This window comes from Lutra lutra, chromosome 12 (assembly GCF_902655055.1).
Source record: "Lutra lutra chromosome 12, mLutLut1.2, whole genome shotgun sequence".
In the NCBI taxonomy this organism is placed as follows: domain Eukaryota; kingdom Metazoa; phylum Chordata; class Mammalia; order Carnivora; family Mustelidae; genus Lutra; species Lutra lutra.
Genome location: NC_062289.1, coordinates 57,055,355 through 57,075,186, shown reverse-complemented (window position 1 = coordinate 57,075,186; position 19,832 = coordinate 57,055,355). Strand labels below are relative to the sequence as shown.

The 19,832-nt window shown below is 39.0% G+C and overlaps 1 protein-coding gene across 8 annotated transcripts in view; it reads right to left on the bottom strand.

Moving 5' to 3' along the window:
* ARHGAP28 (Rho GTPase activating protein 28) overlaps positions 1–19,832 on the bottom strand; it is a 249,382-nt gene that overhangs the window by 28,698 nt on the left and 200,852 nt on the right. For all 8 annotated transcript variants that reach the window (XM_047697642.1, XM_047697643.1, XM_047697646.1 and 5 more), the window contains 6 exons: positions 18,982–19,066; positions 17,404–17,546; positions 14,650–14,815; positions 14,452–14,543; positions 11,677–11,754; positions 5,790–5,952 (listed from right to left, as the gene is read on the bottom strand). In XM_047697642.1, coding sequence (XP_047553598.1) covers positions 5,790–5,952; positions 11,677–11,754; positions 14,452–14,543; positions 14,650–14,815; positions 17,404–17,546; positions 18,982–19,066 — 727 coding nt within the window. The remainder of the gene's footprint in view (positions 1–5,789; positions 5,953–11,676; positions 11,755–14,451; positions 14,544–14,649; positions 14,816–17,403; positions 17,547–18,981; positions 19,067–19,832) is intronic.

Genomic DNA, 19,832 nt, shown 5'->3' with positions numbered 1-19,832 from the left:
TACAGCAGTGGAAACACTCTTGAGACAAGCTACTAGGTTATAGGAGATTGTGTGCATCCTAGTTAGGAGTATAGTTAGGAGTACATGACAAATGTGCATAACTATGTAACAAAGAATCAGCTGGGAGATTATTTATAGGACTATATCATATTGTCTTGGTATAATCCCCATGTGGATTTTTAGAAATTTAGTCAAATCTGTAAACAAAAATGACACAGGGTCAGGATGTTTTTGAAAATGACTAATGTACATTGACATGAGTTTACTTGATTAACAGGAACTATCAGGAATATATCTCAGTACAAACCACTGAGGGACAGATAAGGCATTATCTTAATACATAAACTACGGGCTGTCTATAATCTTCCAATGCAGCCAACCCTCTGGTAGAGGGAACAAGAGATGCAGATGCAGCCTCTGTATTTCCACCAATTTCAGAGAAATTATGAAGTTACTTTTAAGACTGAAACTCTAAACTGGCAAATAATCCATTTTCATTTTATTTAGGAAACCTATACCTATACCACTTTGTAGCTAATAGTTTCGTAGTTAATTCATTACTGCATCCTGGTTAGGATCTTTTTCCCTTGAGGTCATTATTTTCTCAGAAAAGTATTCAACTTTTCACAAAAGTATCTAAAGCTTGACTTAGTCTTTTAATTTTATGGACAAGTTTTGGGCCAGTTTGGAAAGAGAATGTGATTACACTAAAAGACTACATTCTCCAAACCCCATTTTAAACCATAAAGATTAGCAGTTTAAACACACGTACCAATAATTCTTTCCTTCAGAAAATCTCGTTATAACTAGGGCTTACTCTAGGTAGCAAAAAGGCCATTTTCCCTGTTGGGAGCAGCCCAGAACTCTGGGCTTCCTGTGGGGTTGGCTGGTATCAAATCAATCACTGCAACATGATATTTTTCACTTTCAAAGTCATACCAAAAAATGTGGATTCCTCTGTGAACCTTTTCAAGATATTTTCCAGATTTCCTCCCTTCAATGAAGTGTACTGGCTACAGTCAGACACGGAACAATGATGTTAAGGAAACCTAGTTTATGACTTTTTAAAATAAGATTCTCTGAATAGGATTGGCACTGGACTCATCCTGGCAAAATTTCATAATACCACAAAACCGCAAACAGAAAAAAAAAATCGTCTGTGGCACCAATTTGTTTTGATGAATTATTTAGTGTATATACCACAGATCAAGGGAAAACGAATACTTCTCCATTACCCAGGAGAGCAAACTATATAGAAAATACTACCCTTTTTGAACTTACAAATTGAAGGGAGGAAGTCCTGCTTCAGGTATGGCTGAATAAGCTCCTTCCTGACTAAGACACCTGAAGATAACTATAAACTCTGGACAAATACAAAAAACAACTATCTAAGGCAGTGAAGAATTCATAAAAGCAGGCAGATTTAGAGGACTGGACGCTTGGAATTAGGGAATGGCACAGGGAGTTTCCCACTATTCCGGCTTTTAGTCTATGGTGGTATTGTAGGAGTTAGCTGAAATTCCAGTCCTTCTGCTTGAACAATCAAAAGATAGGATTCAAGACGACCACAGACACTGGGAAATAACAGGAGGAGGCCCTGATTCTGGTATAAAATCTTGGTTGACTCATGAACGAAGCATGTGTGGAGTAGCACTGGTAAGGATACACAACTGAACTAAGTCCAGAAGACCATTACATTTGAGTTCAATTTACATGCAAGTAAATTGTTGGCTCAAATACAAACAAACAAGAAACAAAAACCAAAACAAAACTCCAACCTCTTTGGAGAAATATTATAGAATGCAGAGTTTCTAAAACACAATATTTACAACGTTCAGGAAATAGTTTAAATTTACTTGATAATGTAAATGCATTCTCAAGGGAAAAGACAATCAACAGAAACCAACCCGGAGGAGACCCAGATGCTGGCACTAGTGGACAAGGATTTTGAAACATCTATCATAACTATGTTCAATGATGTGAAGAAAAATATGCTTATAATGGATGAAAAGATAGGCTATCTCAGCAAATAAAATCCTTAAAAAGGAAATAAGAATATGGTAAGGGAGACAAGAATATTCAGCGGGGAAAAGACAATCTCTTCAACAAATGGTGTTGAGAAAACCGGCAGCCACATGCAAAAGAATGTTTCTATGGAACTAGACCATGGTCTTACATACTTATATGCAAAAATGAATTCAAAATACAAAAAAAGGGGCACCTGGGTGGCTCAGTTGGTTAAGCATCTGCCTTCGGGTCAGGCCACGAAACCAGAGTCCTGAGATTGAGCTCCGCATCAGGCTCCCTGCTGAGCAGGGAGCCTGTTTCTCCCTCTCCTACTACCCCTGCTTGTGTTCTCTTGCTCGCTGTATCTTTGTCAAATAAATAAATAAAATCTTTAAAAAAAAAAAAAGAAAAACTCAAAACAGATTAAAGACCTAAATGTGTGATCTAAAACCATAAAACTTCTAGAAGAAAACATAAGCAGTAATCTCTTTGACATCAGCCATAGGAAGATTTTTCTAGATAATATCCTCAGGCGAGGGAAACAAAAAAAAGCAAAATTAAACTACTGGGACTACCCCAAACTAAAAGGCTCTGCACAGTGAAGGAAATCATCAACAAAACAAAAAGGCAACCTACTGAATGGGAGAAGATATTTATAAATGATCTATCTGATAAGGGGTTAATATTCAAAATGCATAAACTTAACACCAAAAAACCCCAAGTAATCTGATTTAAAAAATGGGTGTAGGACCTGAACAGACATTTTTCCTAAGAAGATAGAGACGGCCAACAGACATATGAAAAAATGTAAATGAGATGTTACTTTACACTTGTCAGAATAACTAAAATAAAAAACACAAGTAACAAGTGTTGCTGTGGATGTGGAGAAAAAGGAACACTTATGCACAGTTGATGGGAACGCAAACTGGCACAGCCACTGTGGAAAACCCTATGGAAGTTCCTCAGAAAGTTAAAAGCATAACTACCATATGATCCAGTAATTCCACTGCTGGGCCTTTATCAAAAGAAAACAAAAACACTAATTCAAAAAGATACGTGCACCCCTATGTTTACTGCAGCATTATTCACCATTGCCAAGATACGGAAGCAACCCCAGTATCTACCATCCAGATAAATGGATAAAGAAAATATGGTGTGAAAAAAAATTAAGCAGATGTGGGGTTTGTATCTGTGTGTATATATACACACAATGTACACACACACACATACATATAATGGAATATTACTTAGCCATAAAAAACCCGAATATCTTACCATTTGCAAAAACATGGATGGATCTAGAAGGTATAATTCTAAGTAAAATAAGTCAGTCGGAGAAAGAAAAATACCGTATGATTTTTTTTGCTCATGTGCAATTTAAGAAACAAAACAAATGAACAACCAAAAAAAAAAAAAAGAGAGAGAGAGAGAGAGAGAGAGACAAAAAAACCAGACTCTTAAATATATAGAGAACAAACTGGTGGCTGCCAGAGGGGAGGTGGAAAGGGGATGGGTGAAAAAGATAAAGGACCCAGCAATCGCACTACTGGGTATTTACCCTAAAGACTCAAATGTAGTGATCTGATGGGGCACGTGCACTCGAATGTTGATAGCAGCAATATCCACAATAGCCAAGCTATGGAAAGAACCTAGATATCCATCAACAGATGAATGGATAAAGAAGATGAGGTATATATGTACAATGGGATACTATGCAGCCATCAAAAGAAATGAAATCTTGGGGGCGCCTGGGTGGCTCAGTGGGTTAAACCTCTGCCTTCAGCTCGGGTCATGATCTCAGGGTCCCAGGATCGAGCCCCACATCGGGCTCTCTGCTCAGCAGGGAGCCTGCTTTGCCCCCTCTCTCTCTGTCTGCCTCTCTGCCTACTTGTGATCTCTGTGTGTCAAATAAATAAGTAAAATCTTAAAAAAAAAATAAATAAATAAAAAAGAAAGAAATGAAATCTTGCCATTTGCAATGATGTGGATGGAACTAGAAGGTATTATGCTGAGTGAAATAAGTCAATCAGAGAAAGACAATTATCATATGATCTCTCTGATATGAGGAATTTAAGAAGCAGGGTGGGAGATTTTGGGGATAGGTAAGGAAAAAAATGAAACAAGATGGGATCAGGATGGAGACAAACCGTAAGAAATCTTAATCTCAGAAACAAACTGAGGATTGCTGGGAGTGGGGGGGTAGGGAGAGGGTGGTTGGGTTATGGACACTGGGGAAGGCATGTGCTATGATGAGTGCTGTGAAATATGTAGCCTGATGATTCAGAGATCTGTACCCTTGGGGCAAATAATACATTATATGTTAGTAAAAATATTTTTTAAAAAGTACACTTATCATGATGAGTACTGAAAAATGTATCAAATTATTTAATCATTATATTATACACCTAAAACTAATGTAACACTGTATATTAATTATATTTCAATTAAAAAACGCACCAACCGGAAATTCTAGAACTGACAAAACACAATATCTGAAATAAAAAAAGAATGAAGCAAACTAGCTCTTCTCTCTTTGTAAGCGTCTCTCATAAAACAAAATACTACATCTTACAAAGTAAAGAGATCCTAGTCACAGATGGCATGTGAATTAAAGCTTAGGAAAAAACTGCCATGCCTATGGTATTCTCTTTTCTGAAGGCACAAAGGATTATTTTATGAATCTGATTTAGTTAAAATGTTTAAAGATTTAGAACCTACTATTTTTTAGGACAAATTTTGTCATAAAACTTAGGACCTATTATTTTCTTTCATTGTGGTTTTAAGGATTTTATAGTTCTGGTCAACCTGCAGGAAGCTGTAAACTGGCAGATATAGATATCATTTGTTAGGCTCACAGAGTGTTTTCAAATTTGAATTTGTAGCTGATATTTTCAAATTAACAGTTTCCCTATTAAAGTGTGGATTTTGGCTCTCATTCCTACATGGTAACCATTTTTTAGAGCTGAGCAGTGGCCAACCTTTTTATAAGGGGTGTGTCCTTTCAATTTGTCCATGGGCCTTTTTTGTCCATGCAGAATTGCCATTTATTTAACAGCTCTGTGACCCCTGAATTCCTCTGGTTAGTAGTCAAAGCCCCTTCATGTAAACCCATTCTGCTTTCCTAAATTCTCTCTTGTCACATCTCCACACTATTCAACCCTCAGGCTAAAAAAGCATGCCAAATTATCCTCTCATTGCCAAATACAACACACACTTTCCAGTTTCCATGCTTTTATCCAAGTTCCTCACTTAAGGTCTAATCTATGTGACTTTGTAGTTTTCAGAGACAAAACACCTTCTGTGCTGCATTTATTGTGTTTTACACATCATCAAACCCAGGACCTTGGATTTAAAGAAGGAAGAGACCTTCTGTTTTTGGAAGGACTATTACACACCAGGTATTATTCTAGATGTCTTCATTCGATAACCACAACAACCCTGACAAGCAATTGTTATCTGTAATTTATAGGTGCAGTAATGAAGCTCAGAAAGGTTGATTACATGGCTAATAGATGGTTGAACAAGAATTCAAATCTCAAGAGCCTGGTCTTTTGGCAAGCCGCTCTTTTAACGGTCATAAAATCTGCTAACTTGTATCTACCAGACTTAATAAGGGAAAGAGAGGACTGTTTACCATTAAACTCAGTATTTCACCAATCACTGCCAGGAAATAGGAAACCTGTACATTTATAATCACAATTGATTATGCATCTTTCTTTTGCTCTGTGTCACTTTATTAATCTTATATCTTAGCCCATTCACACTTAACTTCTTCCACCTACTTTCTATGAGAGTGATGAAGGCAGGTATATATTCCACAGGGAAGAGAGAGGTGGGTAGTTCTCTGAAAAAAGCCTTCAACATTACTGCAGCTTCTCTATGGCACATTCTGTCCCATTTAAATTTATCAGCATTAAACTTGGCATCCAGTTCTTCACGGTATTGCTGAAAATCAAGAAAAACAGTCAATATTCAAAGTGTTTTTACCACCTGATCCCCCTTTCCCTTTTAAAACTGTCATTACATAAATTATTTTTGTAAATAGATTGAAAAGCCAATATCTACCAAGCCTAACTTTTTCAACATAAAGAACTGAAATAACTCTTTTTGAATGATTTTTTTCTAAAATCTTTTCAGAATAATGTTAATCTTGAAATAATCTGCTAATTCTACAGAACTATAAAATTCCTTACTCATCATAGTTTTGTTTCTGTGGTTTTGGCCGAATACCACTTACATCCCCACAGGATAAATGTACTGATTTGACAAAAGCCTCCACTTTTTTTTTTTTCTTTTTGCCATCCTGTCATCTTCTTCTAAATTAGATCAAGAATGTATGCCTCTCAACTAGTTCTCATACAGAATGAAAACTATGCCAGTAAAGGAATTCTGACCTCATAGCAACATGCAGACCAATGACATCTTCCTGGAGCAGTTACAGCAAAGTGTTAGGCCAAGAGGTACACATGTCTTCCACATGTCTGCATGCTTGCCCAATCCTTCATAAGGTTTGGAACACTGTATAAATACTTTAAAAAAATCACTAAGCCTCCATAAGTTTTAGTTGGGTTATACAGTTCACATTATCGATTCATCTGATTATCAATGCCCCCATTCTCCATGTTTCTTTTTCAAACTCATTTTCTACCATCCCCTTGAATTGCATACAGTTTACCTATTAATAGCAGTTAGTTATAGCAGCTCCCCAACTGACACTAACCACTCCAAAAAGAGAACTCTGAAAATCCTCAGGGTGTTTATGGCCTTCCAGCCTTGAGTCACCCAGAGCCAGAGTCAGTCTGCACGTCTGACCTTTTCCTACCACACTGTAGCTCATTAACAAGCCCAGACATTAATGCTGTCATGGCGCCCCAAACCTGGGACATGGGAGACAACCTGGCAATACACGTCCTTTAGAGAAATAGACAGGATTCCAAGCCACCCTCTAGCCCTTACTAATGACAGCAAGAGGAGATTTTCTCCTTGTCCTTGAGAAGCTCTCAATCTAATAGGAATAAGAGCAAATCAAGCAAATCCTTTGCTGATAAATACACTCTGTAAAGCACTAAAGCATGTATCTAAAGCATACATACAAAGTGCTTCCTAGAATAAAAGAAGTAGAGCACAGACTGGGCTCTGGTAAGAGAAGATGCACGGGATCCATTCTTTGCCTTTAGGCATCTTGCAGTTCTGTGAATGGGACCATCTTATGAACTCCTGATGCTAACTCAGGTCACATATTGGATGCTATGCAGCGAGGAAAGAGGAGAATCCAACTTGGCTCAGGCCAGTCTTGAGTCTGTGAGGAACTTGTCAGGGGAAGAGTAAACAGAAGGGTACTCAAGACAGCAGAAAGCGCTCCAGCAGTGGTACACATGCAAGGAGACCCACTGGGTCTGGGGAACTCTGGTAGGTTCAGTGTTGCTGGGGCGCAGACCAGAGCCAGCCCTCATGTGACTGAACTTTATTCCATGGGCCACGAGGCAACATGGAACACACCCAAGCAGGAGAACAAGGTGAGATTTATCTTTTCTGACAGCCAGATGGGAAAGCGATTTGGAGAATAAAGCTTGTGCTGATTAGGGAACAGACTAGAGGCAAGGAGACTAGTTACTGGGCATGGAGCCATTTCTGGGAAATTGAGGACTAACCTGGATAAGCAGCTATAAGAGAGAAAGGAGAAGTGGCACTGATGGAATGCGTGAGAGAAAATTCTCACAAATCAGTGATGGATTATTTAGAGGGTGACAGATCTGTCCAAAATGACTCTGACTGCTAGGTGGAGTCATGGACAGATGGAAGTGTTGTTAACAGGAAGTACAGGGAAAGCAGCAAATGTCTTCCATCCATTGCCTGGTGCTACAAAGCAAAGGTGAAACTGTTTTCAAGAAGGCAGGAAGCACCACTGAGAGCAGAATAACTCAGATTCATCTCCCACATCCCTCTGCTGTCGGAAGCTGTCAAAAACACACCATGACCACCATTTTAACCTGACAGTGGTGCCTTGTTGCTTACCAAGCAACATGGCTCCAGCATCAAGAGTGGGCTCTATGACTAGATTCTTTAGGTTTTTATCCCAGCTCCACAACTGACTAGTGTTAAGCCTATGTCTCAGTTTCTCACGGTGTAATAGGGATATTAAAATGACTTCAGGGGTGCCTGGGTGGCTCAGTTGTTAAGTGTCTGCCTTGGGCTCAGGTCTTGATCCCAGGGCCCTGGGATCCAGCCCCACATGGGGCTCCCTGCTCAGTGGGGAGTCTGCTTCTCCCTGTGCCCCTCACCCTACTTGTATTCTCTTTCTGTGTCTCTCTCTCTGTCAAATAAAAATATACAATTTCTATAAAGAAACAAATAAATACATAAATAAAACGACTTCACAGAGATTCAATCAGTTAATCCAATGTAAAGTTCAGTGGGGAGGGCCCACCCCAAAGGAAGCACTCAGTAAACGCTGGCTGCTCATAACATCCCCTCCTCTCAGTCGGTGATAACCTTTAGTATTATTAGTATGGGAAACCCATGCATATGTGGTTATTCGGGTAACAGTATCTTTTCATCCTGACCAGATGGACAGAATATAACAAAACTGAGAGAAAGAATGTCCTCTCTTCCTTTGACCAGAAAAAACTGAGGGCCATAGGAACAGAGCTGACATTTCCATGGTGGTCCTAAACATGAAATCATAAACCAGGTATTGAATTTAGCTTGCCAAAGACAGGAAAGGAAGCATTTAGAGGTTAAAGGAGTCATGTTTTCTGTCCAGTGTTAATGAGGACACTAGGTTAGGGTCAGATGCCACGTCCTTCAATCTGCTCTGAGCAAATATACAACCTGCTTCCATTTCGGAGGTCATTTTATAAAAATGCAAATGACCCACCTTCAGCTTCAAAAACCAGGTCAGGAAGGGAAACCAGTAGACCAAGTAACATAATTATGAAACATTTAGAGCAGCCTCAGAATAACTGAAACAAGTCAAAAACAAAAACAAAAACAAAAAAAACCACCCCTCGCATGTCAAACAGCCTGCCTTCTTCCATAAAATGTATTCCCCAGTGTTCAGCTCAAATTACTGTCCTTTTTGGAAAAGAAAATCACTGGAAACACCAAGGCATTAAATGGGTTCCAAATGATCTGTGGCCTCAAATACAGGAACAGGCTCCACTGTTGTGTTCCCTGTGTGGCCAAAGCTAGCAGCTTCCCCCCAGGCCTGTGCCCCTGTTAGTCTCACCAGGCCTTGAAAGTACAAGACTGCTCACAATGATACATTAAGGTTAGTGTCATCCATTTGGCACAATTTGAGGATAATTATAATGGAGTTTTTAAAACTATCTTTCCCTAAGCACATTCCTAGAAAAACTAGTCTAACAGAAGAATTTATACAAATAGTTTAAAGTTTGAACAAAGAAGAGAAATAAAGACCCCTTTAATAGATCAAGTTACAATTTCTTTCTATGATATTCCCCTGTCTCTGTTTGCTGGCCCAGATTTCTCTCACATTGGTTTTCCTGGAGTTCAAACCATGCAAACATCTGGATTACATTCTCAGAGTAGTAAGAGACAGAATAAATAGGCTGAAACTACATAAAACCGATTAGGGAAGAAAAGGGACTTTTCCCTAAATATGGTTCAGGAATGCATGTGCCTATAAGAACACTCTGAAGGAATTATTAGCCTTTGGTAAGCATTTTTCAGGCAAAGATTAGCTAAAGAAAAAGAACTTCTGCTATGGTGTTAAACTTCGTGCTTACAACGGTTGTGTAATGTTGTCTCCTTTTGATTATTTGAAAAAGAGAGTTTAAATCACCTCCATTATGTTTTACACACACACACACACACACACACACACACAGGCCGGGAAAAATCTGTGTAAATACCACTTCTCAGTTATGGAGGGAGATTTAGAGGAATGAAGTCTAATTGTGTCTAGGAAATTTGTTTCTCTAACTTCGCTTTGGTTCTCTGACTCTCATCCTCTGATTCAGGGTACATATGACAACCATAACACTTGGAATTTAAGACAAAAAGAAGATTCAATTTAGAAAGAATAAACCTTGAGGATCCATTAGGCATTTTCTTGCCTTTCAAATGACCTTGTGCTAGCATCTAGCAATCTCCATTCCCAGGGAAGTGACAACTCTCCAAATGCCCAGACCCCTACTGCCACTGGCAAAGTGGCACACTGCTCAGACTTCCCTTACAAAACCAATTAACTGCATAAAATAATGCAGGTGACTCCTGACAGCTGGCTCGGCCAGCCGTTAGCACCTGCTCATCAGCCTCATCCCCTCCTTCACAGGAAGCCGGAGCAGTGACTGTGTGGTGTGGAAGCTGGTGCCGAGCCCCTCAGCCTGTTGAGGGGCTACACCTAAGGGCAGGGAAGACTGGTGTCAGCCCTGCACCTGGTCTGAGGCCCAGCCTACTCAGCCTGGCTTCCTCCCCTGCACCCTTCAGAAGCACTATGCCTCTTCTACTCCTGATTCCGTCTCAGAATCTGCCTTCTGGAGCTTCCAATAGACACAGCCTATTTATTCTCAGTTTCTACTTACAAAAGCATCACATCACACTTCTAAATAAAAACTCTGAGATTTCTGATACAAATAGAATTTCCCTAAACATGTACCAAAATGAATTAAGAGATGCTCTTCCACCTCTATGCACTGCAACCGAGTTAATTTTTCCCTCATCCTGAGACTTTTTTTTTTTCTCAAGGACTGATTATTTAAAACTGCTCAGATTTTCATGTCTTCCAGCCAGGGAGTGATTCAAGGGCAGAGTGGAACTGTTCACTGTGATACCCCCAAGTAGACAAACTTATGAGAAAGGTTTTCCTTTTTAGTGATTCTTTCCTTTATATCACTGTGGAGTTTGCCACTACATGGAAGGAAGAAAGCAAAGCAGAAGGAATCACATTACACAGGTGGTTTTATAGTGTAGAAATTAACATTACCTTCAATAAAACTAGGTTTTAGAACTGCTGAGTGGTGACAGCCATTCCTAAGTATTCTTATAAAGACTTTCATTAAAAAGACGGCCAAAGAACGTTTCTAAGTTTAAAGCAACTGATCACGGGGGGGTGCCTCAGTGGCTCAGTGAGTTAAGTGTCTGACTCTTGATTTCAGCTCAGGTCATGATCTCAGGGTCATGAGATGGAGCCCTGCATCAGGCTCCATGCTGGGCGTGGAGCCTGCTTGAGATTCTCTCTCTCTCTCTCTCTCCTTCTGTCCCTCTCCCCCAATGCTTAAAAAAAAAAAGAATAGTACATAAAAAATAAGTAAATAAGTAAAGCAACTGATAATGGAAATAAGGATTTATGTAATATTGGCTTAGCAAATTCCACGACCTAGAAGAATACAGCAAACTAAAGTGTTTAACCTTGAAAATAGTGATGGGACATTTTAGCTTTTCTAAACTAAAGGTAAGCAGCAGTTTTTCATGGTAAATTGATGTGTTGTTTCTCTTGCTGGTTTTTTATTGTTGTTGTTCTAAAAAATAAAAGGATACACAACTCAGGATCATGGAATATTTAATCACAAGTATCCAGAAACACTAGACAGGGTTAAGTGGTCGTACCAACAGCAATGACAACAAAGGACTTAACAGCTGGGGCCTGTATGAACTGGGTCTCACTAGCTTTGGTCTCCCACAAGAATGAAAAAAAATGTTTGGTACCTTGACTTTGGCAGTGCATCCTGAAAGTCGAAAAATTCCTTCAGATTCCAGGCCCGATTCTTCAACTTTCTCAAAAAACTAAGAAGCAATGATATATATTATAAAAATGAATACCTCCATACAATAAAAAACATCTGAAATAACAAGATGGTGACAATAACAAACAAATTACCATGCATATATACATGCCTGGTATTTGAATGCCTTGTGAAATGTTCACAACCGCCTCTAAGGTCAACAGTAGTTTCCAATTTGCAAATACAATGGAGACCGAATTGTCCTGTCACTTTCCCGGGATCAACCTCAAAAGTAATGGCCCTGTCTCTCAAGCTTGTACTTGGCCAATTTAAGATTTGATTACTATATATCTCTTTCTGCAGATGGACCAATAAAAAAAGTTTCCAAATTTACTTTTATTAGATACAACCACATTAGCTGAGAGACGATAGGAATTCTAGAAATATGACCAAAAAGGCAGAAACTATAAAGTTCTCATGGTGATAGTGATGATGATAATGATGCTGTTAATGTAATAACAATATAACCTAACATTTATCATGTACTTACTGTGTCAGATGCCCCTTTCTCAGCATCTATTAACTATTTAATTAACTATTTGCCATCTATTAACTCATTTAATCCTCACACTAATTCTACCAGGCAGGCACTAACCACATCCCCATCTAACTGCCGAGAAGACCAAGGCATGAAAAGGGTATGTGACTTGCCCATGTTTACACCACAGAGGAGGATCATCCAGAGTCTCTGCTCTTTTCCTTTTTTTTTTTTTAATAATTTTTAAAAATTTTTTATAAACATATAATGTATTATTAGCCCCAGGGGTACAGGTCTGTGAATCGCCAAGTTTACACACTTCACAGCACTCACCATAGCACATACCCATAACCCAACCACCCTCTCCCTAGCCCCCCCCGCGCCACCCTCAGTTTGTTTTGTGAGATTATGCTCTTTTCCTTTTAAGAAATGGTAGTGCCTTGGGGTGTCTGGGTGCCTCAGTGGATTAAAGCCTCTGCCTTCAGCTCAGGTCATGATCTCAGGATCCTGGGATCGAGGCTTGTATCAGGCTCTCTGCTCAGTAGGGAGCCTGCTTCCCCCCGCTCCCTCTGCCTGCCTCTCTGCCAACTTGTGATCTCTGTCTGTCAAATAAATAAATAAAATCTAAAAAATAAGTAAATAAATAAATGGTGGTGCCTGAACGAAGGTACTTTTTACAGGTAGGGTGAGAAATGCATATTTAGGCCAAGGAAGTATGTCCACAAAAAAAGGTTCTCCCATAGGAGTAGAAGAATAATACCTTAAGCTGTCTTCAATGGGGAATACTTGACATGAGGAGTAGTAACAGCTAACATGTATTGAGTTGCTAAGATGATATAAATCCAGATTTGGTTGAACTAGCATTTACTGGGCATCTTCCATTTGCTAAGTTACATAATAATATAAATTCATGTGTTGAATCTCCTCAGTCTTAGGTTCTTATGCATTGTCTTCAGACTCTGTCCTTTACATAGAGGAGAGAGGTCATCATTCTAGTTCTAATTCAAAGAAGGAAAGAAAATGTTCGTGTCACCATGGACTCTGGCCATGGACATAGTCTGTGCTTCCTTTCGCCCTTCCTCTTGGCTGGGTGTATGTTCAAGGGTGAGGTATCTCACCCTCCTCTGTCTCAGTGGCCTCATGAGTAGAAGGGAGATGATAACACAACCTCCTCACGCTGCTCAGTGCTGACTACCCATGTTAGCCTATCGAAGGCATCTGCTCAGGGGAGGCACCCTCAGATGCCCCCATGCATGCTGGCACGTCGCCAGCACCCTCTGGCTCTCTCATTGTCGTCCTCTGCCTCTATCAGCAGCCATCACCTGACTTGAGAAGCCCCTTGGTCTGAGGCCCTGGCCCCAAAGTTTAAAGAGTACACAGTAAAGAGGCATGGCATTGTTACTGTGAATAAGGTAAGTTTGTTTCCTCAGTCAATATTTTTCTATATTACTTAAAAACTCAATTTAAAATGCAACAAGATTTGTGTTTAGGGCTTGGGATCTTAAATGTGCCACTGGATGTCACTATTGGGTAAATACATACTTGAGTAATCCAGTGTAAATTGTTGACTATAAAAATCATGACTTAAAATCAAATCAGCTATTGAGCAATGATGGTCACAGAGATACTGGCAGATGAAAGTTAAGGTAATATCATTTCTCAAAACTCCCTTCCACCTAAATATATCCTATCATAGTCATACCTGAAAAACCACCAGAAAAGTGCATTTTAGGCTTTATTAAGCTTTGTTTGGCAAATTCATTTAATTGATTATACATACATATTTGAAAACACCCAACCTGTGATAAAGCTCAGCAAATACTTAATCAATAAATGTACAGCTGATGATTAATGGTCATCTTGTATTCTGCAGAGAATATTCAAATACAGAGACATATAATACACACAAGTAACCTTTAGAAAATACTGGAAAAAATTATGACAGAGGGAAGCCATGTGACAGAGCATCTGTGTCCATCACCTGATGCTTTATGGTCAGACATTGCAAAGGGCTCCAAAAGTCTGAAGCAAGGCAAACTGGTTCCAAGTGCTGTGGGATGCTTTGGGGATGCATGAAGAAATCTAAAAATCACCAAGGGCCTGAGTCCTAAGTGGGTGTTAGTATCTTTAAACATACAAGAAAATTCATTAGTGGGTTTACAACTCCAAACTGCAAACAGGAGGCTCTACCATTTCCCCAGTCATTTACATCCCACTTACTTTTTCTAACACCAGGGGAACCTTCACTCCAGGGTCTTTCTTTCGGTCACTGTCCAATAGGACTGTAAGTGGAACGCCAAAAATACCATTGTCTTCATTGTATAATGGGCAAGAAAGAAAGGAAAAGGAATCAGCAAAGCACTATTCTTATTCCAGGGTGTCAAAGTGTTAAAATCAGAGGAAACCTGTCTTAAGTACCTCGTCCTTTTACTTTCTCAGTTTTGTTTCTTTTCAGTTGGATTCCAAAGGCATCAAAAAAGGCAGTCAGTTCAATTAGAGAGAGATGGCGGATTTTCTTCATATCTTCCGCAGACAGATCTCCTGCTTCGGTTAGGCCGAATCTGGTTTTCTGGACAATAAATTTCTAAAATACATATGGAAGATATTTATTTCTTATGGCAAAGGAAAATTATTATCCCCTCATTCAAATGCCACCTGGACATTCTAAATCTATATAGCAAAACATGCTACTTGTACGAAAATCTCTGAGAAGCAAGCTGTGTCATAGAAAGATTGTGAATGATTTTTAGAACATTTGCAGAACACTCTTATGCTAAATTAGAATCAAAACAGTGGTCTGAAGTGTACTATAAAATTGTCATCACAACCATAAAAACATCTTTCTTCCAAGAAACATTCTGTGTTGTCCACTGATGTCCCAGGCACCACATGGAATGTACTGACCAGTAGCACGTATGACAGGGTTCACACAATCCCAACAGCTAAGTACTCCCAGAAGAGCTTCTGATGTATCCTTTCAGGTTAGAGGACCATCAGTCCTTTAATCAGGTGTGACGTATTCTCTCTGCATCCTCCAAAAGACAGACTAATCTCCCCACTGAATGTGATGCACAAGTGTGCTGAGACAGTAGTTATTGTACCTTAAACCTCAAATTCAGATATTTAAAGACTAAATATTTCTAAAAAATAAAAACATACAGAAGGTACCAAATAATCTCACTATCATTTTGAGACAATGAAATTGCTATATTCCCCATTTCCACAATAGGAAACAAAATACAGTAAAATGGTAACAACAACAACAAAAAACTTTTGAACAATCCAGAAATACTGTGAAGATTATAATAAGTAAGACCTCTTTTATTTTTTAAAGGTTTTATTTATTCATTTCAGAGAGAGAGAGAGAGAGAGAACAAGCAGGGAGAGCCCAGGCAGAGGGAAGGGAGAAGCAGGCTTCCTGCTGAACAGGGAGCCTGACATGGTGCTGCATCTGAGGACCTGGAGATCATGACCTGAGCCGAAGACAGAGGCTTAACCACCTGAGCCACCCAGGCACCCCTAAGTAAGACCTTTTAAGAAAGAAATTGTTCTTATTAATATCCACAAGATTGCATGGCTCTCAAAAAAGCTGGTATGGAAAAAAATTTGCTAAAGTAGAAAAACCTCAATTATTTCAGTTATAAAGCTTTGTATATTCTCTATAGGGGGGTCCCTCAGGTTAGAACTTTCTTGAGGTTTTTAACCATCCACTCATTCATTCATCTGTTCATTTAGTCAACTCAAGTATTTTAAAAGTAAAAAAAACAAAAAACAAAAAACAAAATGTAGAATGCGGTTTGGGACATAACTTGTTCTATAAAAAAACATAGTTATTTTCCCTTCTTTCTGAGACCAAGTCCCCACATAACAGTAATATATAGCAACAACAACTAAGGCAAAAACTGCAATCATTAATTACGTAATTACCACTTGCTAAATCCCACACAAAGTTTTTCACAGGAGACTGACCTGCACCCCAGGTCAGGTCAGACCCAAATCTCAGGAGGGGACAGCCCGGTTGAAGGAACTGGGGGCCAGCATCCTCATCCGAGGACCTGAAGATCATGCCCCTGAAACCAGAGTCCCACTGGATTCCATCTTCTGCCCCAAAACAACCCTGTGCCCTCCAACATAGAGGTTTGCTTAAGGACCGGAAGGAGTTTTAGAGTTTGACATATGTAGGTTTAAATCCTATTTCAGCCTCCTACTCACTGTGGGGCTTTGGATGTATAACTTAGCTTCTTCGAGCCTCAGTTTTTTAGCTGTGAAATGGGAGCAGTCACAGGGTGATTGCAATGAAGATACCTAGTGCAGCACAGGCTGGTAGAAGACACTCAGTGAGTCTTACCGTTCTTACCCTGCCCTCTTGCTCCTCCCTCATCATGGGGTTGTTGTCTGGGAATGGTCCAGGCTACCTAGGTAAAGACTCTGCCAGTTTTTATAGGACTCCTTGCTTCAGTCCTTAAACTGTCTGTGCCCTGCTGCTCATCATGCCTCTAGCTCTGATCAGCACAGAATATTCAGGACTCTACATCATGAACTCTTCACAAACGCATTTACTGAGTAGCCAACAGATCAATGTAAAATAGTTCTTGTAGTGGGCTTTCAGGATATAACATCCTGGATATAGATATAGATTTCAATATATAGTTACATAGATACATACTCTGAGGCTTTCAGGATAATGAAGTATATAGCTCCACTTGTCTATTTCATGATAATATTATAAATTCTTGAGAATATTTTTGATGGATTTTTAGTGCCTGTTCTGCAAGTGCTCACTTCCTGTTATGTGACTGACTTTTTGCAGTAAGCCCCTCTGATATGTGGTTTCTAGAGACACAACTAAGTATATAGTTAGAATCTGCATTAACCTATACGTAAGGATAGAAGTTTCATGAAATCACACAAGCCAGGAAATCCTATTTCCTCTGTAAAACAGTATTCAAGCATACATCCTCACAATTCTTTTGCAACACAGTACTGCCAGATACGGTCAGGCAGGCTGGGTACTGCATAACACTGATGCCTGCCCTCTCCCTAGACACACACACACACACACACACACACACACACACATACACACACACAAAAAAGAAAAAAAAAATCCTAGTTTGTCCCATGGAAAAACCATAGGAAGTTATTGGAATAATCATGAAAGGTTTTACATACAGTTAAAGCATAGTCCTCTTTCTTAAAATCTGATTTCTTGAATTTACTTCTTTTTGGAGCCTCTGTAACCATTTCTGAATAAGATACTTCAAAGGACAGCTCTTCAGTTTCTGGTGGAATGTTTTTTTTCCGATAATCATCATCTAAAAAAAAAAGGACATACAATTTTTATATGTCATTTAATCAATCAATATCATGTACTGTAAAATAAGCACAAAATATTTCTAAGTTAACCTACAGGCACATCAGAACATTTACAACCAAAGAACAGAATCAGACTCACCTAGAGGAGTTCGGTTAAATAACAATGTGGGGTCTTCAGACTTCCATATGAATGAATTTCTCTAATCATTATCCAAACAAACTTTCTATTTCACCTGATGTTTTTAATCTTAGATTCTTCTATCTCATGAAAGGCACTGAAGATTACTAGAGGAAAGCCCACAAATGAGACATTTCTTCTGTATGTTATGATATTACAGTTAAGTCCATCTAAACCCAATGTTGCTGCTCCTGGGGAAGCAGAAGCTTAAGGCAGAGGGAGAACGGGCAAAGAGCCCACTAGAATTCCTGCCTAAATTCACTTCTCCTGTTGTTTCTCCCAAACTATGGGAGGTTTGGTTCTTAGGATGTGTTAAAATTCAATTTGAACTTCACTGCTAGGTTTGTTCATGTAAATTAACCCAAATTCTTGTAATTTGATTTGGTTACATGACCTCCCATGCTGTTTATTAAAAAAGAGCCAAATGCGTAACAAGAAATGTCCCACATTGTCTGCGAGGTAGTTTGAAATTAAGACAATAAATTCCTTGGCCAAAAACAAGTGAATCCAGAAATCATCTGAGTAGTCCTAAACTTTGATTCCTAACTAATATTTGGCTTGCCATCTTTTTTCATTGCCTGGAAAAACTGTTCATATGCAGTGAAAAAAAAACTGATTATAAAAAAGAGAACTCATGTCTTTTACCTTCTTCTATAGACAGTGACTAAAGAACAACAACGAAAAGAAATAATAAAAGACCTAATTAATCTCACATTAAAAGTTAAATGGAGAAATTTGCAAATCAATAGATTTTAAAATTTTAAACAGAAACACTGATCAAAAATACAATACTCAAGTGGAAGAGGTGCAGTTAAAAGATAACCCTTTAGCCTTTATGTATTGTTAGAGTTGCTATGTGAGAGTTGCTCTGGTGCTGAACCCACTTGAGCCTAAATAGAGATTTTTGGAAGTGTCCTACTTCCTGGCCCACTCGCAACTATTAAGCAGATCCAGATTCCTTGTGAAAGAGACCTCAAATCAAAGACATTACCCAAGTGAGTAGTTTCTAAATGATGTGATGGTAGTGAAAGAGAAAAAGATTCTGCTTCCAATTTGGCTCAATTAATTTTGTCTGGTGTGACAGAATGGGGTGTTTGGAGCTGGCAAGGAGTGAGTGCTGGAGTGACAGAATCAAAATAGAAAAAAAAAAATCCCACACATTTTGCCTTGACAAAGTCACGGCTAACCGTACTGAGTGCCAGAGCAAAAGCAAGAAGACACAGCTTCAGTTCGATATAAAAGGATGTGCCACTCACCACTCCCTGCATTCTGAACTGCCTCTGCAGGGTCTGGAGATCCATTGGAGAGAACTGGTAGAGCTGGAAGAGTCTCGAGTACAGACTGTGAAACAAGGGAAGATGAACACAAGACGTTTTAGTATACAAACACATGCTCCCCAACATTCCCATCACATTTATGCTCTGCAGTTTACACAAGTTCTTCTCACACAAAACAATTCTCCATTCCATACATAGCCTGCACCTGATTTCCTGTTTCTGTGTTCAGTCCAAACCTGCAGAGCTAACATGGTTTTCTCAACAGAGGACTCTTGTCAAGATGAAAATAATGGTCTTCTTAGCTCTTGAGAATTTGCTGCTTATACCCTTCCTAAGATGTAAAAATTACAATGCTTGATGTCACATAGTTTGACAATGACAGTATTTTTTATTCTTGATGTGGTGGTCATGCATATTGATCTTAAATTTCAGGTGATGATGTGGCTAGATGGTTAATGGAAAGGCCCCTGAGGCCAGATTGCTGGGATTCTAATCCAGGCTCTCCCACTTACTGAGTGAATTTGAATAAGTCTCTCGAGTTCTCTATCACTTAATCTCCTAATCTATAAAATGATGATGATAATAGAACATATTCAAAGAGGTATTATGAATTTTAAATGACTTGTTCTATAATCACTTCAAATAATATCTGATACACACTGAGCACAATATGAGCATTGGCTACTATTAATACTCAACATATTAATTCCTCCGTGAAAAAATGAGTGTAATAATGTGAGAGTGATAATAATTACCGAAACCGTAAGTGTGTTTTCTAGTTATTTCTAATTTGCTACTTTCTTCACTAAGATCCTGCCAAAGCTTTGTCT